Raw genomic sequence first — 22,557 nt, 5'->3', positions numbered from 1 at the left:
ACTTTTGCTTTTGTCCTGTTCCCTTTATGGTACATGGATTTTCAAAATTATCTTCTAAATGAGAATATAGATGCTTGAGCTGGTGGAGTATTCAGGACACCTCTTTGTTTCTATTAAGTTTAAGTACACTGTCTCAGAAAGTCACATTTCTGTATACACAAGTGATAGATATTGCAAGACCAGATGCGGCAAACAAGAATTGCTCCAGTGCAAACAGCAGCAAAACCAGTTGAAGACTCTTCTGAAGAGTGGCGTCAAGAAATTCACTCATTAACCAGCAATCGAAACCCACAGCTATTACATGCAACTATTGCGGAAATACACCAGACACCCAGACTGCTGATCAGAAGTCTCACAGCTCAGATCTCACCTACCTGCAAACGGGCCACCAAACAATGCAGGCTTGTCCTGACTATATAAGGTGAGTGGCTTATTTTAATTCTTTTTCCATATCCTGCCTTACTCAATAATGAAACTGTCAAATTTTATTTTTAATGCTATTTTCTCTTGCCAGAGAAAAAACAAGCACATAAACTTACACAGCCAAATAACACTGTTAGCCTTTTATTTTGATGCATTTCCTCCATAGATCTTTGGAGGACTAAATTTGTTTTTAGTTTGTTTGTTTTGTTTTTGGGGTTTTTTTGTTTGGTTGGTTTTGTTTTTTGGGGTTTTGGTGTTTGGTTGTTTTTTTTTTAATAGTTGGAACTACACACAGGTTTCTGGGCTACTAATAAAGGCAGAAAGAGTAGGGCAAACCTATTCATTTGATACTCCTTCAGGTATTCCTACAGAATTCCAGGTGAAAATTCAAAATTTGAATGTAACATCTGAATTTACAGAAGTTTATTTGCCATTCGGAACTGTATTCTTTCACTGGAGCGCTTCACAACTTAGTATTTTGCTTTTTGTCATACTACACCATTTACTAAATATCAGAAAATTTTCTCTGTCCAACACAGACTCAAACCATTCATCTGAGCATTGCCCAGGAAACATTCTTTCCTCTCAGTCAGAAGTCTGGGGCTTTTTTTCCCCTATTATTTTCAGTCTTCCCAAGTGCCCTCCCCTGGTTTTCTTCTTCAGAAAACACCTCTTTCCTCCATAACTTGTCTCCCCAAAAACTAAAACTGTCAAGACAAAAAAGGCAGGTACAAACGCAGAAGTAACTCACAGATGCAGTGGATATGTTCTAGTGATCATGAAGCAGAACTGGATGGAGCAAATGAAAGCAGGAGAATGAAAGACTCTGCTCAAGGCCCTGAAATCATGATACCCTTCTGAAGACACTAACATCGGGGGACAGTTAAGCAAATGTTATCATCTGGATAGGCAAATTAGCTGTTTGCATCAGCAAATTCCAGTTCAACCTATCACCCAGTTCAAAATCTATCCAGAGACCTCAAATACATGTACATACAAATACACACACACAAAATTTAAAAATCAATCATCTGGCATTCAGCTGTGATGGCAATAATATGGGAGAAGTAATTTGACCTAAGGGCAATGGCATACATACATACAATAGAAAGTCCGTATCAATGAAGCCTTGCTGATTAATATCGAAAATATTGTCCACAAACCATTAGTAATATGGGAGAGTAGCGATGTTTATTGGCATTTTTATATTCCTACAAGAACCAAACTATCCTTTCTACACATTTCCCAGCCCCAAAGACATGTACGTCTCTAGATATGACTCCTCCAATCTGTGCATCAAGACAAAATTCAGAAGGAAGTACAATCTTCAAAACAAAAGCTGGCATTAAAAACTGGTGATAATCTTTCAACTGACTGCACTCTGGCTGCCTGTACAAGATGTGGGCATGGACGAGGTAAGCAGGGCACGCACGTGGAGCGCCCAGGAAGCAATGGGCATACACCACCTCAGTACAACCCTTTAGCAATGGTCCCATAAAAATGTAAAGCCAAGCCTGGTTTCAGAGGAGGGCTACACAGAGAAACTGTGGGAATCCTCATCTTTTTTACACTGCTATCAGAATGAGTTGGGTCTGCTCATTTTCTAAGTTTGTACAGAGAAAAGCGACATCTTACACCACTGATGGATAGCAAACAACAAGCATTTGTAATGGAAACATGACACGGGAACATCTATACCAAGAACTACAATACTGCAGCGTACCCTACTTCCCGTAATCTGCTAGCACATTTTCCAAAGCTTTTTTCTGAAAGAAGGACAACCACACGTACTCTTCAGAAACAGAGCTAAATTCTCCCTTGTTCTGTAAGTCAGGACCATGCTCAAACAGTGCTACACAAGACATTTTCAAGGATGCAGTCCAGCAGAGCATCAGAAGCTACTGCCACTGATCTGCACTACCTGCACCGCCTTTTCTACAAATGGTAAAAATCTGCAGCTACTGTTACTGCTCAGAGGTCACTCACCAAAAAAAGTAGAACTTCTCCCCTGAATATTTTAAAGGGCTTTTACAGCAGCTTCCACCTTCACCTATCATTGAAGGGTAACTTTTACACATCACTCGAACAACTAAATCCAGCAAGGAAGCAGGACGCACTTCTTAAAAAGGCACCTAAATTTTTGGATCAACATCTCTAAGAACTCCATAGAAAATTGAAGGGACGATTGTTTTCTAAAGGAAATTCCTGGCCCACTGCATCAGTGGCAGTTTTGGTCTTCACAACTTAACGGCAAAAGGGAATTACGTGCCCTCTCTGACTATTCCTTGAATTCACATGGGGAAAAAAAACCTCCAGTTCCTAAACCCAAAATGCTAGAAAACAGCAACAAAGTATTAAGCGTATGCTGAATGCTTTAATCAATATTTTGATATGTCCATCCTGACATCAAAAGGAAAGAAGAATGCAAAGACAAATCGAAAAGCAGTGAGTGAAGAGGCAGAACACAGTTGTGTCCCAATGGCAAAACCCCAAAAGCACGGTAAAAGGTCATGGATTTTAAAAATAAGTGTCACATGCAAACGTGGCCAGCAAAGCCACAACATAACCACAGGGAGACATATCTCAGTTTATAATTTCCTATGACAGCATTCAGCAGGGCAACAATGTTCTAACTAGTCAAAAAGGAAGCAACATGGTTGGAACCATTCCCCTGAAACTCTACCACTTAATTTATTAATGAAACCTTTGTTAAAAAAAAAAAAACAAAAAAACAACCAACCAAACCCCACCCACCTAAAACCTTGTAATAGGCAACTCGACCTTGGCTTGCAACCTCTTAATCTAGTTTTGGATTACAGCAGATTTAGGAGTCAGAAAGATGTATTTAGATATCCAAAACTTTCTCAGGAAACCCCATGTGCTCCTTATATGCTGCTGGAATTAATGTAACTACTCATTAAAGGCTAAAAGCCTGTGTTTTTCCTGACACGTGGAAGCTCACACGTCTAAGCATCCCTCCAGACAGGGTTTAGCAAGTCACGACAGGGATGATCAACAGATTTCAGTGTAAATTACTACACTGGACTATGAACTGCAGTCCTCACCCAACATGTTTCCTTCTTTCTTCCATGGACAAAGGGAAGTGACCTCCCATGGAGAAGGCAGGCAGACAAGAGCAGCAGCTTTAAGCTTTCCCAGCACAAATCAAAGCTTTTCCAGGTCTAATACTTTCCTAATACAACCTAATACTTTCCTCCAATATTTCTATATCCCAAAGCGTACTGTTTAAATTCCTATCTCCTCTGCTTTAAGTTTTTATGGTGTGCCACATGTACATTCCCAACATCCAAGAGTCCATGTTTGCTCAATACAAGGTTTTAGAGAGGACCAATATGTTCCAGGGTACCATCTGCAGCTTCAGCAAAACACTTGGTTGCAATAGACATGCTGCCCAAAGGATCAGGCCACTCTTCTGCTGGTGAACAGCCAGGAGAGTGATTTGAGAGGTATTCAGCATGGAAACAATCACCACCTCTGCTTGTTCTGCATCCTCAGAAAGCATAAGAGGGGAACAGGAGATTCAGTACTTCTCTCAGCACCACAAGCACTGTACTCCAGTCAGACGGATTACTGATCACAACGGCACATCTAAAAAATAGATACAATCTGAAACCCTTGACCTGAATGCATCATATACTTTGTGATATTTGCAACCTCAACAAGACCTCATTTCTAACGCTGCCATTTAATATTACCTTTATTGAACCCACACATGTGATTCTGGAGAAGGCCTAGTTATGAAAGAAAATGAATATTGTAAGAAAAGACATTAAGATTACACAGATAACATGAGGACTGGAACAAGGAAGTCAATCACCAACCATGTATCATCATGTTCAAACCCTGTTTCTTTGGAGCAATCTACTATAAACTTTTGGTCTTGTTTTTGCTTTCAGAAGTGAGTCATATTCTGCAAATGCACACTCAGTGTTGAAATCCTTTCATATTTTGCAAGTGGTTTAATTAGCCTGCCACATTACCTTGGAGACAGTCCACCATGGGAACAGTTGGTAGGTGAAGTTAAGGGGCTGGTTCTGCTGCTGGAGTGCCGGGAAGGAGTCCGACCGAGGGTATTGCTGGGGGAACCCTGGCACAGAAGCAGGAAGACAGGGATTAGCAACGTGTTGCAACGCACAGGCAGGAACACACAACAACAACAGGTCCAAATACTGCTTTTGTGCTAGACAAGCTTAGTGCAGTGTTGGCTCTGGCTCTTGACCTAAAAATCTGCTGCCATGGTTCATGCAGTCATTAATACATTCTTGAAGGTACTGCTCTGAGGGTAAAAGAAAGCACATGTGCACTTTTCTACAATCCACAGTACTGCAATTTTAACTACGCAACATGTTGCCAATGTTGCCAGAGAAATGGTTTATCAATCCACCAGGCTACCCAGCTTCTCAGACACTATTTACCAGGCTCCAAAGCATGCAGGCCTTTACCCAGGCAATTTAGCAATTTAATTATGCAGCTATTTTCTGCATTGTCTAAAGCATTCTTATTGTGCTTGTTACAAGCATAAGTAAGCAATCTAACTTATCATTTTTCCACTGGCCTGCACAATCATTTATACCACAGCAAAATGAGTAGAAATTGCTCCCAATTCTGACTCTCGTCACACAAAGTCAAAGGTACTAGAGAATCCAGACCATTTGCTTGGAAGCCTAATGCTGCAGTTCTAGCTTACACAAAGACCTACTTGTCCCTATGGAAGAGCAAAGATAGAAGGCAAAGGCAGCAAAAAAATAACCTAATCCTTGCTGCTCTGGGGGAAAAAAATGTTTAGAAGCACGCTTAAATCCTCTAGTAATGTATTTCATCAGAGAAATAAAAATATGTAAGAGCTTCCTGTAAAACCAAAACATAAAGTAGTAGATGTATACTACTTTACTACACCTATACAAGGTGATGACACCTTGTAGGTCACATCAAAGATCCCACAAGCTTCTTAGTAGACAACATATCTGTTACTAAATTGATTTCAATAGTAGGGGTAAGCCCAGAAAATGTGTGGTATCAGGATCTCTGTTTTAGCCAAAAGGTTGTTACTGGCAGAATTTTCAAAAGCACCACCAACTTAAAAGCACAAACCCCACCAGCTGTCATGCGCTTCTCAGTATTTTTTTTTAATCTGTACTGGTTATGACTATATTAAACTTAAAAATAACTGAGTTTTTTGTTTTAATGGTCCCTATAAAAGCAAACAGAAGCCTGTGTTGCCATATTGCTTCAAGACAACAGTTACAGATAATTCATACTAGTGAACATCTGCAATAGCTTATCAATGATCTGCTATTTTAGGGGCTGTAAAGTTGGCAAGGACAAGGGCCTCTCACCACACTGGTGTTACTGGAGTTCTTGAGGTGGTTGTGCAGCAGCTTGGTAGCACCATCCTGGAATGTTTTTGGCAAGGCACCAAGTAACATGGTAAACTCGGGAGTGTTCAATTCAAAGAGAGAAATCAGGACTATTTGTGCTGCCTGAAAAGAAAGAAAGAAAAGACATTCAGTTTTTATTCTTTGAAAAGAGTATGCATTCTGTTGGTAATGATCCTTATGGTAAACCATGTGCACTTCATTCAAAAAGATGACTCCCGTACTAGACAAACTTTTGACACACTCCTTGTGATGTGTCATTGCTAACTGCTATACTTAACTTCTTAGTTCTTAGAGCTTACAATATACTTTTGTATTTATAGCATTAACTTCTCAGATGTGACGTGTACAGCTATTCACAGCTAGTGAGAAAGTCTTAACCACCATCCTGTCCAACACATATTTCAATTGAACAAGTTACTCCAAAAATTCACAGGAAACAAACAAAACCAGAAGCTCAGCTAAGTATGAAGAATCTAGGACTGCAATTTCCCATGCATTCTATTTTAAGTGTGAATGGGACTAGTTCTCTTCCCATCCAACCCTTCCTCTTCCTAAAGATCTGAGCAAGTTTGTTTCAGCAAACAGACAATCCCTGCTTCTCTATTCCCACCTCTCCTTACAAGTCTCACCACTGAGGCTGTTTCAGCAACAGAAGACTCCGTCTCAAGGGGAAGATCTACTGGAACGGCGAGAATCACTTTTCTCTCATCCATGGACCGGCTAAACCCCACCAGATTCCCTAAATTTAATAAGTGAAACCAGGTACCACCAAAACAATTGAGAATTTTACCATTAATTTCACTGGACAGGGTTTGCCCTATCTGCCTGGAAGGCTAGCTGCTAGAATATGATCTCTGCTAACTCCATTCGTAGATACACAGCTCTGCGTATCCTGAACTAAAACAATGGAATCAAATGGGAATGGAAGCAGAATAAATCAGAGTGCAGATCTGCAAAAGTAATTAACATAACATGTTACTAACTGGACTTCACCAGCATAAAACCCATGTGGATTGCACCAATTCTGTGGGTTTTTTTACCCCCGGCCTTTGCCTTGAAAAATATATAAAAATATACAAATTGATTAAAAGAACAATAAAATTAGAGCAACAATGAAGGACCTCTGATGGCCTGCAGCATCACCTTCTCCAATGGGGGTGTAGCCATTGACACACCAATCTCCTGCATACATATTGGATAAAAAGCAGTGGCTTAGGCTCAGTAAGAAGCAAAGCCACCCATGCTCTTACTTTGGAACAGCTACGTACAGACTTAGGAAGAGCAGACATTTGTGTCTGACCCTTTTGAGAACTTTCTAAAACTTCCTAAAAGTGAAAAAGAACTTTAAAGCGGGTAAAAATATAATTTACTGCTGTGGCAATAACAGTACATCATTGTTCTCATCAATTCAAAGGAGGAGTCCTTAGTAATGTGTTTGTAAAGTTGCAGTAATTAAGCGTATCTGCAGTTCCCTGTGAAGTGGAATCCTTTAGCAGATAATGAACTTGGGTGCACAAAACCCCTTTCATATTGGAGGGGAATCAAAGTACCTCATCGTTACAGTCGCATTGTTCAAACTGCAATTCAAGCCATACTGTTCCTTCTGCTCATCAAACCCAATTTGCAGTAACACAGCTTTGTATATCAAAACATTCTCCATCCACGAAAGTTTGGTAAATAACATCCTTTCCATATGGCCAACAAAGAAACTGAGGCACACAACCCTCAACGGGCTTCCAAGGACTGCAGTGAGCAATGGGTCTTCAGACTCTTCATTCCAGATGGATCATGCTGCCTCCTGCCAAAACTCTCACTGACTTCAACAGAAACACAGTATGTCATTATTCACTTTGCACTAAAAGTCTAAGGATGAAAGAAGTGGGGAGATACTTTTCCCCATGGCTTTAACTCCATACTCTACCCTTCTCTGACCTGAGGTTTTGGGCAACTCTGCCATGAAGCCTGCCTGGTATCCAACAGGGATGTGTATTTCTGTCCATTTTGATCCAAGAACATTTAAATTTTCACCAGCATAGCATTTTCTGTAATAAAAATATTACTGCAAACAAGAGATCTCAGAAAAAAAAATGAGTACGTTGAGCTGAATGCAAAGTTACAAGTCATGCCAAAATTCATTCCCGTTTGTGAATGGCATGCATATCCCAGGTGGTTAGGAAGTGGACATGCAGATCTTCTAGGACAGAACAAGCAGATCTCATAATAAAACAAACAGGAAAATTATCAACAAAGTTCCCAGGTTGAGAGATTGCTCAGAGACTTGACTATCTGGAGATATCAACTGGTAAGTCAGGAGCTGCCCAAGGCACAGTGAGGTGGGAAAGGATTTCAGATTACTTTGTCCCACATCTCTCTCATTGACAGGTTAGAAATAAGGTCATCCTTGGAGACCTCCTAAGTAATCAGAGCAAAACCGGCACAAGAGCAAACACACTCTACGATATGACATTCTAGAGGTACCTGTCTTGGGTGCCAGAGAGGTCGAAGATGCATCTCACGGATCTGAGCAAAATCTTCACCAAAGCTCCTCAAGGGATTTTGTGATTCTGTGGCTTCACTTTGAAGCAGAGAGTTACCCAACTGGTACAGTTTAACCCTGACACACAAACAGTGATAGCACAGATATTGTGCTACAGGAGGATCTGAGAGAAGTTTCAGCTCCCAGAAGTCACTTCAATTTTGTTCCTCTTTTTTTGTTTTGGCTTTAATGAAAACAGGACTGTGTCCACCCTCCCTCTCTGCACAAAATACAGCTTGTTTTTAGGAGTGTCTGCCAGTATTCTGTGTACCCGGTGCTCTTCAGTAACTTTGCTGTTACCTGCAAATAGGTCACTGCACTTTGAGTGACAAAGCGCTGACAATGCTTACAATCTTATGTGGCCTGAAAGAAAGCAGACCTATAGTCTATGCTTTTTGAAATAAAGCCAAGTACTACTACAGCCTGGGAGTGGTGCTCCAGTAAAGCTCTCAAAAACAACACTGGAGATACATGGGTTAACCCTGGCTGTTTTCTTTTTAAATAGTCCTTTCCCATCCAACTGCACTTCTCAGTTAATTTCAAGCAAAAGGCATTATTGGAAAGTTTGCCGTGATTTCCTACCTAAAATTTAACACACCAAGATCTTGGTCCTAGCTACCATAAAGTCGAGAACACTGTTACCACTGACCACAAAAGCTAGAAGGTCCACACTAGGTTGAAATCACATTTATAACACGCTCCAAGTTTCACTCTTCTAATACTTGCCAGTTTAATACAGTTAATTTTATTTCAGTAACAAAGAGCATCAGGAGCAGCATTTCTACGCCTGTCTAATAGTTAGATCTGGACACACTTGATAATCCTCTAAGTTTAATTTATCTAGCATACATTTATCTAGCAAAAGGGCATATTTTACAGATAATGTTTCTAAAAGTTTTAAATCTGTGGATTTTCAGCTTGTGACAAACCAGGGGACATTGTCATAATCCCAGAATCACTGCTCATTTCTGAAAATCTTGGCCCTTTTTCCATTACATTACTCAAGGAGTAGATAAATTTAAAACAAGCAATAAAAAACTTATTCTCCTGTACACAGTGTGCAAACATTCTCCATGCAACTCCCGTGCTTGATGATATATAGTTTGAAGAAAGCTCAATATCTGAATTTTCCCTTGCCTTTGTGTCCCTGTACCATTAGTGTGGAACACTAATCCATCTCCTTTCAGTGACATATAACATAGACCCTACAGATTATCTAATCTTAATGAAGCAGTTCTCTGCTGGCTTGAGCTGGAAGAACTCCAGTGACTTCAGAGCCTGACTATGCTAGTGAGGGGGCCTGGCTCCACGTCAGGCTCTTGAATCATTTGCAAAGGATCACTTATGTAACTTCATTATTTTCCTTATAACAATGCAGCGAGGGATCAGGTTCCACAAGCCAGTAGCAGCTCTCAAAGTTTCAGCCTTAGGTCAGTGCAATTCATGCTGTCCAGCAGTATCAGCTGCTAAAGGAACACAAATGCTTTAGCATCTTCTGGTTTTTTGTTTTCACCTAGACAGTGAGTGTTGGCCAGATTTATCAAAATCGGAAACCTCTGCAACTTGGCTGAATTATAATAAAGTCTCTTTGAAATGGTTTGGGCTGATTAAGCAAAAAGATCAAGGCTAACTGGAAAAATCCATTGGTTTTTAGAGAGGAAATGTGGTCAGTGACCTAAACTTAATAAAAGCACCTGCCTTATGATTGCTGCTATCACTGGTCCAATAGACCAAGCCGAATAACCAGCTAGTTGCACGAGCTATACAAAAGCAGTTTTCAAGTTACTCAAACTTCTGTTGGCAATGGGCTCACAACACTGGCAGCTCTGTAAAAGGAGAGGACCTCGTACCCTGATTGCTTATGAGGGACTACAACAAGAAAGTTAACATAAAAGCACACCAAAGCCAAAAAATTACTTCACAGACAGACGCACTTTTTTCAGGCCGCCAGTCAAGGTCTCTTTACACAGCTAGACAGTTGAGTTGAGACTGCAAACAAGATTAGCGTGATTAGTGCACACAGCTTTTAGTCTACCTGTTTACATTTCTCTTCCAAGTTTCCTTCACCGGGGCCTGAGGAAGCTGTAGTTGTCCTAGCTGGCAAATCCTCACCCACCCAACTATGCATGGTCTGGGTTTGACAAACAGGGAAGTTGATATTATTTAGCGAAAGCATAGATTTCAACTAAATCATCTAAACAGTACACATGCTATCTTTTCACAGATGAGTTTTAATCAGCTGCCTGCTAAATTTCAAGTAACAAAAAGATTAATGTTAGAGTTAACCAGAAGAGCATTCCTTTCAGCAGAGGGCAGCGCTGGCTCAAAATTAAAGTCGGCCACAACTCCCAGGCTTACAGATCATCCCTTAGTTCTCCTACAAGGCTTTGCTTTGGCAACCTCCTGATGGCCTCCATAGCCACGTAAAAACCTCTGCTGAGGTGTAAAGCCTAGGCAGTGCTGCATGGAGATGACACGTGAATCTAGCCAGCCAGGAGTAGGGGAATAGGTGCTTGCATCTGCCTGCACCTATCCTCACAGACATCTCTAGGTTCAGAGGAAGAAGCAGTTAAAAACTTGCAAACTCCTGACTCCAGTCCAGGCATCAGTCTGATAGACCAACACGGTCTACAAATGCCTTTTATCATGCGATTGGGCTGGGGAAGATCCACACTAACATCTACTCACTTTTGACAAACATAATCATAGTCTCTGTATATCGTTCATTTCATCATCCAGTCTAAGGCAAATATGATTTTAACAACTTAAGGCACACTGGAACAAAGAAGCGCTCTCTCTCATGGCACTTTGGCTTATACTAAACTGCAGATCAAATATAGATCCACTGAGGTCGAGAGGCAGCAGTGAGACATTAGGCAGCTTGTATTAGCACACATTGGCATAGGGCCACGCTTTGATTTTCCAGTGAGCATAGCTGATGTTAAATGAGTTAATTCACATCTACTGAGAGTGTTTGCAGGCTCTAAAGAATGTGTTATTTGAGTGTACTTTCCAGCAGACAATTACGTGTTAGCTGGTACTAAGCTACAAACTATCTACCAAACCAAACCTCCTGCTTGTTTCTTTTTCAGGTCTGGAACCAGATGAATATGGACAACCACGTTACTGACATGGTAATATGAAGCACAATGGCTTCATCGGTTCGTACATAATCCAAGCACGTTAGCTTGAGCACAAGTTTTTAAATACACGGTTTTCCCAAAAGACTTCTATTAGAATATGCTGTTTACATCTACATCCTGAAAAGGAAGAATTTGTTTAACAGATTTAAATACAGAATTCACATACAGATTAAATCCACATTGCTATTGTGTTTTATATACAGCACACAGTTAATATATCATGAAACACTTTTACAAGTCATGGATGGTTGCATTACATGTGTCAAAGGCATCTCCAACAAGTGCCAGCGAAAACTATGCAGCACTGAATCATCACATATTCAGATTACTGTTCTATAATGGATTACGACTCCTCATGTGTGCTGTTGTTTTGTGACTTGGGCACAGCAAAGACATTCATTATTTCTGGATAGCCAAATGTTAGCCGAGAAGTCAAGCTGATGAAGGCTACTCTGAGTAACTTTGCTCCTTACAAAATGGCATTTGTTGCCAAAAAAGGTTTCAGGACTAGAAACAATGATTACATTTCTTCAACAACTGAGAAACTTCTGTTATAAACCTGGCATGATATAAGTCCAAATTCTGAGGGGAAGGTTTCCACGCAGAAGCTAAAAAAAAAATAGATAAGCTACTGAAGTAAGATATGGTTTGTAATAGAAACATGCACTTTACATGGAGTTTCAAAACGCTAGAATAAGCATGGCAAACATCCATCACAGTGCAGAGAAAACAACCTATGGTCTATTTATTGGATGGCTCAAATAAGTATCACCTCTAGTCTCAATGTTCAAAATAGGCACATCACTTACACCTGTGTAGGTTTGTATGTATGTATATAAACATATTATGCATAGACACATAATATAAGCATGAGTATACACATTCTGGGTAACAATTTCTTACCCCATATCATGCACTAGCTCTTACTGTTTTAAGCAAACTGAGAAAATGTGCTTATATTACAAACTGCTTTCAACTCAAAGGATACTCAGAAGAGATTAATTTTCAGGAAATCTACCCCAGCACCATGTTTCCAACAAGCATGTGATGATTTTCTGGCCACTAATGTTGGGAAAACCCATTTTCCTTACACTGCGTACACTAAAAACATTTGGCCTCTCATAGCTCTTTGGCACCAAATTCAAAACAAACAGAAAATGACAGCTACTATTTTGGAAACACAGCTAGGACACAGAGATCCTTTTTGTTCTAATAGTATTAAATCAAGTCAACACTGAAGTCCACCAGGTGCCCTTTTTGATGTATTACACTATTTTTCCTAACACTGACTACGTTTAAATGCCTGAAAGGAATTCCTCTGTGCATTTACGCCGAGTTTGACTACTTTAGGAATATCCTTTGGCTAAAAGGTTGACCTCAGCAGTATGGACGTAGTTCTATTGCAGGCTCCATAAGCCTGAAATGAAATGCTAAAGCCTGGTTCTCTGGCAACTTGGCTCTTCATGGAGTGCATGAGATGCACAAATCTGGTGTCGGAATATTGCAATAGTGCTAGAGAAACCTCTGACCCAGAAAGGCAAAGGCCTCCAACTGGGGAATATTAAAATTATTTGCCATTCAACAATATTTTTGCAAACATCCTCTTTGCCACTGCAATAGGCCATTACCAACAGTGTTTACTGCCCAACACCAGTAAAGATGAACGATGCCACTTCAGCTCACTAAGAGCCTTTGGGAGTGCTTTTACAGTGAAGCTTCTGTCCCAGAGTCACTCAAATCAGCCTGATGCTAGATGGAAAATTAAAGCTCCAGGAGAGATTCGAGAGCTCTCATGGCATCACATTGCAAAGGAGCCCAATTTCATTTTCGTAGCAGTGTTTGCTTTCCTGTCCATCACTGGTCCTCCTACGGACATCACAGCAACATTTTATCCAAAATTGCTCTGGGCTTTATTGATTGATGTGATTTCCTTATCAAAGTGACAACAACAATATTTCTCAAGAAACGACATCTAGGACTACTAGTTGAAGAAGTAAATCCAAGTTCATTGCCTGTTTGAGCATATGAAGAATTTTTTGACCTCCAGTTTTCTCTCTGAAATCTTCCTCATCTTCCAGTATAATTCAGAAACAGTTTCTCAATTAAGCAGTTTTAGGAAAAAAGCCGATCCCAAACTTGTTTTCTTTGGACACCTCTGGACTTCACCTACAAACCAGTGGTGCTGATCCAAGGAGGGCCCTACCCCTAGGCAGTCTGAGGGGGGCTCCATCTTCACGCAAATCACAGTAATACAAGCACTCCCCCCGGGCTTTTTGATTCATTGCAGTGGTTCTAGTTCCTTACCAAGTCCCACCCACTGTCTGTATTGAAGGGCAGCTTGGCCAAACTCAGTAACGAGTGGGACCGTTGAAAAAAAAAGTTTTCCCGGTTGCGTAAGTGGAAGAACATGATGTACACGTGACACAAGGCTGCCAATAACATGTAAAAATGCATTCAGGCTTGTAAAATAAAACTACTGTAGGAATGTTTCAACAGAGAAGTCAGTCAGGATATCTGGAACAAAGGAAAAATTTCTTCTTCCCTGAGAAGACGACGATCCCAAATGACGATCAGGCAGTAGTACAGATCTTGTTATTAATTGTTAAGACCAGAGCTTGGCTGATCGAGAAGACAGTAGCCAATGTCACTGGCCCTTCACCTCAGGTCTTGTTGCCCTTCAGCCTGTACAAGCTCCCCCTGAATGCTAAGCTCCTGCATGCCCGCACAGATGACTCCACCCCCTCAAATGCTGAGCACTCATATTTAATAAAAGTTTCCATTCACCTGAGCCTTGGACATGAAGGTTCTTTAGGCTTTGTCCAGAGTCAAATCAAAAGTCTCATTCTCACTTCCGTTCTCAAACTGATGGCTCTTTTCCAACATGAAAGTATTTTCCCACACAGAGCCCAAGCCTGTCATCCAAATTCAATAAGCACTTTACCTGCGTAAGGATTGCATAACAACTTGGCTGGCAATATTAGTGATAACATGGTGAAGTTACTGACTTAATGTCCTCAGAGCAGCGATCACAGTATTTGCATTGTCATTGTGTTACTTTCCTATGTGGTAATTAAGTGACATTTGTAAAATGATTTCATCGGATCCTAAACATTTTTTTTTTTCCCCTCTGGAAAATAAAATCAGAATTAACACCCCGTTACACAGAGGAACAAGCCAAAGCAGAGGAAAGTCAAGTGCATCACACAAGGTTAGATGCTACTGCAACCAAAATTAGAACTCAGTTGTCTGGAATCCCGATCCGTGCCCTGCCCATTGATATGTTCTGCCTGGGGGAAAAGCAGCCAGCGGGTTGTAGGTGTGGAAATTACCAACAGGTGCTCTCCTTGCACTGGAACCACATCCCATCCAGGTCTCCACGCAATGCTGCGTGACCTGTTCCTACCCAATGGCTTTTGTTCAGCACAGACGACAAATGTCTTTCACCTTTCTTCTAGCTCTGCTTGCAGGAAGTAAATCTTAACTTGAATGCAGGGTAAACACCCATAAGTATTAACAACCTTTAAAACAAGACAAATATTTACCTGTAACACACTGCAGATCACCTTATTTTAAACATAAAGCTTTACAATAATTTTGACTGTACATAGTTCACTGCTAATATCAGCAGCTTAAATGATTTCTGCCCCAAGAGGGAATCATGGCACTTTGTCAATGACACTCTGTAAAATCAACTGTATGTTCCTCAAAGTACATCATGTTTTTCTTGTGATAACAGAGCTTATGTTTAGTTACAGATATCATTCCCTACAAGAACATAAACTGTTTTATGCACAACAGCATTTCCTTTGACTAAGTTTCGTTCTGATTTCACTAGTTATAAAACACGATCTGTAGTTCAAGTCAGGTGTCAGACAGGTTAAGTGTGCTCATTGAGTGTGCTTAAGTAGTCATCATAAGAATATGCGAGGTTTATTAATAAAGGTGTGTCATTCAGTTTGAAAAGGTTTTTGGACTAAATGACACTTTTTGTTCTATTTTTCAGCACGGTGGGGCTAGGACCTCCATGACCAAAACACATAGTGAATAGTAGTAACGGACAGATGATCAGTAATAAACGGATAATCTGTTAACTGAAAATATAATCCATTTCTTGAACAGACCCCTTGATTGCTATCACAGGATGAGATCTGCATGACTAACTGCCATGCACACACAGTAGCCACACGCTTTCCTCGCTGACAGATGTCATTTATGTACTTCACCGACAGCATGAGCAACCTTGTTTTACCTGCATCTGCTCAAAGGAAAAACCCAGAAAGAACAGCACGGCCGTCACACACACAGATGCTACTTGCATTAAGGTAGCATTCAGTAACACAAATCTGGGTAAGAACAGAGCCCCTGCCTCTGTGAGCAGTTGAGCATCGGCATCGCTGTTCCACTGAGTCAGCTGCAGTAGTATACAGGGACTGGACAGTGCCAGCCAAGACTCCTCAGTACCAAAAAAATAAAGTGTGCTCTTGTCAGCTTGCAGGAGCAGAGTTGATTGCACTGGAGGCCTCAAATTCAGACTCTATTGAAAAATTACCTTATTTTACACTTTTTACAGGCTTCTTGTTGTACTTAGATCATTTGAAGACTGAATTGTTTCTTCTCTCTCTCCCCCATAACCTCAACTGCCATCCCCGTTTATAGGTTGTGACAATGTTTACGATGCATGGTCTGCTTTGCACTTAGAAAACCTCAGATGTTGAAGGCCACTGTAATACCTTCCAAAAAGTCAGAATCTTTTGATCCTTAAATGAATCATCTTGATATAAAAAAAAAGGTACTTTTTTTCCAGGTTATAGTTTCCAAAAAAGGAGGACAATTTTTTGTGTTCTTCTGAACATTTCACCTGTCTGGGTTGGCCCTTGATAATCCAGTTCGTTACTGCATAACGAATTTATTAGTCTGTTAACTACAGTCCTGACAGACATAATGGCCAATGATTGCTTACTAGTCTTTGCTGCGGTGTTTCTTCTAAAGCCCATGGTTTGTACTATGTTCTTAATAAAATCATAGTACAGCAACAGTATGATGAAATAAAGATCACCTGGGCATTCATTTTTAGTAGCCTAAGCTTAACTGTGTGATAATTTATTTGAAAGCTACAGGCATCAGAAGCAAACCCAAGTCACATGCAGATTTAATGAACAGAATTCAGATTCAGTAATCTCTTATCAGCCCACAAAGCACTTGCCCAGGTACTGCTCAAGTGGAGGCCACTGGAAGCTCTGCACATCTTTGGAACAGATAAAAGGATGGACACCGCACTGAGAATGCCTGCTCCCCACATCTTCAGAGCTAACAGCCAATTTTTTCAGCTGCTGCAGATACTCTTCACTCAATTTTGCATGCAGCAATGATGACCCCTAATGGTGGAATATTTCTTCTGCTGAGCAATATGCAGAGATTTTGCTTTTTTAATGTATATTTCTACTTCAGTTAATTACAACTCCATCTCACAGACCACCAGCAGAGTACGCTGCTTGAGGTTTACTTGAACTCTAACAGAGAAGCAGCTTCATTGCCTGTTTAATTCTTTCTGACTTTGTACACAGAAGCATCAAAATGGAAATGCATATTCCAGATCTAAGGCCAGGATTTAAAGTCACTCTTTTTTTCTGAGGCAGACTATTTTGAAAAAGCAAATTTCAGTCACATTGGTGGGAATAATCTCTGCAGAAGGTCTTCAGAAAAGAGGATGAGACGTTTTTCTCTAGATCCAATCAGCTGTATGCCAGAAAGCAAACAGCATGCACCCAAAAAGCTTCTTTGAAACCTTGTGTCAGCTATCAGATAATGGTGCAGTTGCAGCATCTTTGATACCCAGTGATCTTATCATCAGAACCAAACTATTACTAATAACAAAAATAATTTTCTTATTTCCAAAGTTATAAAATAGTATGTTATTACAGTATTAATTCAACATTTCAAGTGCGTGTAGAGTGTGAAAATCTAGTACAATTTTTACATTCAGAAATGCTGAAGTTTGGGTTTTTTTTAAATCCAAGTACATCTCAAAGCCTTTAACTCCTCCTAAAATTTATTTCTACATTTGGAATGAAAAGAGAAGGTAATTTTGAATTGTGTTACAGATGCCAGCTACATAAAAGCAAGTCTCACTTTTCTCTTGGGAGAGATGAGTATCACTATCTGCCCCATTTGAGATTGCCTGACACTTGCATCTATAGCAAGATAAAAAACAAGGTAACTGTATTACCCAGGCCTGACCTAATTGTGTCAACTTTTTCCAGGTTGAGATAAACACACAGCTCTTAAAAGGAAAGAGTTGAGAGCCCCTGGCAGCTTACTGATCTGTTTACTTTCTTTTAACAATATTATAACACAGAAGTCATGCCAGATTTCATTCGAGTCTACAAAGCACAGGGCCTTCATCTAAATAAAAAAAACTCTAGAGATATTTACAGACTGATAGAGAAAAAATAAATTTTCAAAATACGATCTCTTTTTGCACAGTAATAGTAATTACGGTCACATGGCTAAGTACCTACTAGAAAAAAATATATGAAGAAATGCAAATTCGCAATTTGATTTGGACAGTAAGGTACGTAAAATCCTTTTTTTTTTAAAATCAGAATCTAACCACTGATTTTTTTCATTACCTTTATGACCGTTATTTGTTGGGTTTGGTTATTTAGGGGTGGCGTTGGGTTTTTTTTGAAGAAATTCATTACTGCAAATGCTTCATCATCCTGGCTTACCTTTCTCACATCTGAGCTCTTTGGTTCTGTTGTCCAAGTTATAATTCTAGATACAGCAAGTCTTGTCTCACTGGAGTTCACAAAGTCTGTTGGATCCATCTGTCTTGCCAAGGACTCAATATACTTCAGGATAGCAACTTTTACCTGAGAAGTGAAAAGGGATTTGTTAATCTCATGAGCTGGCAAAGATGGATTTATCCCATAATAAACAGATACCACTTACAGATTGAATAGACCTATGTCACATAGGGGGGAAAACATCCCTGTCATGTTTCAAAAATCAAGAGCGACTTTCTACCCAGATAAATTTTGTGTAGTAAGAATCTGGAATGGTATATCTGAACTGGCTTGAAATACATATGTCTGCGTGTGTTTCCACTAGTGGTTATTGTCCCAGATGCTAAGCCACAGCTTTTAGTCTCAAAGCAAATGCCTGATGCTGGAGTCTCAAAAGATCCAAAATTTGGGAAATTGAAGAACGAACACTCAAGTCATTTGGCATCCTGTATATTCCTGTCTCTGGAAGATAAATGTGTATGACTTCCAGAGTTTACAGTGTTCCTCTAGCCTTGAAAGAGCAACCTCCTGAGAAACAGTCTGCACAACAGTATCCCCATGGGAGGATTCAGTAACAGACAGCTCCCGTGGTTTTTTTTTCCTCCAAACCCTACACTTGCTATGTCTGATCTGTGCAATGAGCACATAAGGTGTGCCTATGGTGCCAACTTCCCAGTGGTTCAGAATGGGTCTGGTCCCTTCTGTCCTGCACAGACAGGTTTTCTTCCCACCAAAACCAGGGTGAAGAGGAATTTTCCATGTCTTAACTTTAATATGTCGCAGTGTCCCTAAAGCCCAACTCTTATTGACTTGTGATGAGTCACAGGGTCCTATTTTAAAGATATTTAGATTTATTAAAATAAAAAACAAGAGAGTTAATCAAAGTTGCCAATATCATTCCTATAACATGCCCGTACTTACAATTAGTTAAATTATTGTGAGTTCTAGGCTTTAGGGTATGACTGACGTGGCAAGCTAAGACAACCATGTTGATGCTTTAGTGAAAAGGCTTTTGATACTGACCTTCAGGTTTGGTGTTTGGGTCTGATCTACAATAAACCTCATCAAAATGTTAAATTGTTGATCAAACGGGAAAGAATCCCTGTCCAAAGAAAACAAAGGCAAAAACATAATGCAACATAAATTTTCAGGACTAAATTAACTTGATACATTAAAGCTTACACAACAGATTTCAGCACCGATCATGCTTTTCTCCTTAACTTTACCATCAACCACAGAAACTCCCAGTTTAAAGAATAGCTGATTATTGATCTAGTACGACCAAAACCTGCTAAATCAATACCTTTGTACACTGTTACTCTATCTGTTCTCTGTATGCCTATGCAGCTTTTGGCACACCTGTCCTTTCCTTCTTCATTTCAGGCTATGCTTTGTTTCCTTATCTGTAGTAGGAGACTGGTTCATCTTTTCCTCAGAGTTCATACGTGATTTTGATTTCTCTCCTCTTTTTCCCCTCCTCTATCCTATTTTCTCCTGGATTACTACTACTTCTTTCTTAATTATCCCGTTTCCAAGATGAGCTGAACAGCAAAAGTGTCCTGTGCTGGACATGCTTAGAAAAGGACGTTGAGTATAGAATTGGCGTGCACATCGCAGTGGCATTCAAGGTCTTATCCTGACATTACCATTATTTGCTGTTTGAACACATGAAAGATGCTCTGAATTTTGTGGTCAAGCACCATTCATATTCTAAATACTGCAAATATATAATAAAAAAAGAAAATTTATATCAAACCACATGCACACCACACCCCTAAGTTAACAAAATTAAATCAGTTACACATTTTAAATGTTACGCTTTATCTACTTAGAAAAGAGACAGGCCTTTTTAATTCAGTGCTTGAAATATTGCGACATAACTTTGTTCTCCTTTATTCTTGTATTCATCAAGATTGAGCCCTCAAAATATATGGCACTACTGGGTTTATTGAATGATCATCAGATCCCTTCCTGTAATCTTGAAAAAAAAAAACTCCATAACATTTGCCATCTGAGTACTCTACCTGGTGACATCCAGGGCTTTTTGAACTTTTGCCTGCACAGACCCCAGCAAATCTGCTCCCATTTTCTTTAGCAACTGGGTCAGGAGAACAAAAAGCCAATCTTGCAAGTCATCTTTATGAATGATGATGAAATCAACCAGGGTTTCCAGAAACATGCTGAAGACCTACAAACAAAACAAGTGTCACAAAAAGGAATGCGCTGCTTTAAATAAAAATAATCGAAGGGGAGGGATTTACAGTCTGAATTTCAAGATGATTTTGTTACAGACAGTTTAATGAATGAATAATTTTAGTGACTACATTGGTCTGAGAAAAAAAAAAAAATCAGACAAGACACATCTAAAATGTGTTGTATTAAAACACCACATGAAACGAATGAAGGAAGGGGGTAGAATACACTTACTCTCTGTTGTGAATTCCACGGCAAAGCAGGCCATGCAACAAAACAAACCACTCGTTAGCACACATAGTGATTCAAGGCTGGTTGTTCAGATGCAGTTTGTCAACAGATAAAAGATGCATTCATTGAAGGTTTACATTTTCTTAAAACACAATCTCTCCTCAGGAGAGCTACTTAAAACATTATATACCTTGGACCAGATCCAGTCTCCTCACTCATGAAAGTAACACATTTATACATGTTTACATGTAACAAAGTTTACATATGTTTAACACCACAACTAATAAGTTTGTCTCAGTAATTCCATAAAAGCAGTGCAGATGACGCCGCTGCCACAGAGGACGTACTTGAGTCCAGTGTACAATAAACCCTCACCTTACTCAGAAATTGGAAATATTTTGCAAACCAATACCTACACCTTCACCCTTTCCACAACACGTACTGAACCTTTGAGGACCAAAACATTAAGACCTTAAAAGGCAGGAACTGCCACACTCAGCCAGGCCTGTGGGACAGCTAGTCCAGACTATAATTACAGCCAAAAATGCAAACTTTGAGCAAGACCTGTGACAGGCGACTCTGCCTGTCCAGGTATTTTCCACCTGACCAGCGTTTATTAAAACTGGTTTACCAAGTGGTCTGAAACACAAGTATTCATACAGCTTATTCTTTCTCAAACTGTATTTAACCCAACAGCAGATGTTTTTACCTGGCAATTACTGGTTGCCTTCAACCAGCAATCCTCCTCAGGAAAGGACCCTCTCCCTGCTTCTGCTTACCTGTCGGCAGAAGACCACTGGGTCTGAACATGCCTATGGGCCCAACATCCCCACTCCCTAGCCTGCTTCTTCTTAACAGATGTCTCTAAATTCATGCCACGGCCTTTAACTTCAAAGGTCAGTGTACAAAACGTGGCTATGTTAAAGACTTTAATTATGAGACCCAGAACAGTATGTTGGTGAAACTCCATGCTGGTCGCAGGGGTACACAATACGCCAACCCCAATGACCACGACGCTGAACTATGGCTCGCTACCCTTCATGGACTCACTCTACTGTATATCACCAAGACACTTCCTAGAGAAGTACAGATAAAACTGAACCTCTCACTCCAGGAGCTGACATCTGGAAGGCATTAGGTTGCTCCTTGGGAAGCACGGAGTAACCAGTTCCTAGCAACCTGAGAGAGACTGAGACACATCCCTTCATTATAAAACAGATAAAAATCAAGGAGACTTATAAATGCCAGTTTCCCCCAGCAGATGGCAGGGGTAGAAATACAAAACATTCCTCTTGGAACAGTGTCAAATGTGCACACATGGTAATGTAAGAGAGCGAGCCAAGTCTTTGTGATCTTACCTTGCTGTGAGGGTCAGCAAACATGCGAGTAAATATTTCACATAGCCTTTTTAACTCCACTCGGCTAAAATACATAAATAAAACATGGTATTAATGCTAAAGCTCTACTTGCAGCAAAAAAACTAGTAAATATTAACAGCTGAAAAATCTAGCCGTCTTTATTTAAATGTCACTTAAGTCACACTTTGAAAACTCTGTATCAAGGCAAAGCCTTAACTGGCATTCCAGTTTAACTGCTGGGATCAGAAGTCTTACATTAAGAAATCTAACAAACTTTTTTTTTTTAAATCAGAAGCCAGACAGCTGTATTTTCTGCTGCCTATTTTCTTCTATATTCTGGATTGTAGAAGATGACTCAAAATGTGCACATTTGGGAGGTATTTACCTTCTTCCTGCACCAAGGTCACTGACTCACTGAAATACGGGTCTTTTGCAGCCTAGGAATAGGTTTCTCAAGTCTGCTTTGTGTCAGGGAATTCAAATTTTCAA

General features: G+C 40.0%; 1 protein-coding gene across 1 annotated transcript in view; it reads right to left on the bottom strand.

Annotated features, from left to right (window-relative positions):
* The window catches only part of CLASP1 (cytoplasmic linker associated protein 1), a 169,679-nt gene that overhangs the window by 24,638 nt on the left and 122,484 nt on the right, over positions 1 to 22,557 (bottom strand). Inside the window, exons 25-31 of the mRNA XM_009887324.1 lie at positions 22,069 to 22,132; positions 21,469 to 21,471; positions 20,311 to 20,474; positions 19,310 to 19,388; positions 18,230 to 18,373; positions 5,781 to 5,924; positions 4,425 to 4,531 (exon numbers count right to left, since the gene is read on the bottom strand). Coding sequence (XP_009885626.1) covers positions 4,425 to 4,531; positions 5,781 to 5,924; positions 18,230 to 18,373; positions 19,310 to 19,388; positions 20,311 to 20,474; positions 21,469 to 21,471; positions 22,069 to 22,132 — 705 coding nt within the window. The remainder of the gene's footprint in view (positions 1 to 4,424; positions 4,532 to 5,780; positions 5,925 to 18,229; positions 18,374 to 19,309; positions 19,389 to 20,310; positions 20,475 to 21,468; positions 21,472 to 22,068; positions 22,133 to 22,557) is intronic.

This window comes from Charadrius vociferus, unplaced genomic scaffold (assembly GCF_000708025.1).
Source record: "Charadrius vociferus isolate BGI_N301 unplaced genomic scaffold, ASM70802v2 scaffold385, whole genome shotgun sequence".
In the NCBI taxonomy this organism is placed as follows: domain Eukaryota; kingdom Metazoa; phylum Chordata; class Aves; order Charadriiformes; family Charadriidae; genus Charadrius; species Charadrius vociferus.
Note: the sequence above shows the minus strand (reverse complement) of the source record. Positions and strands in the feature narration are given on the sequence as shown.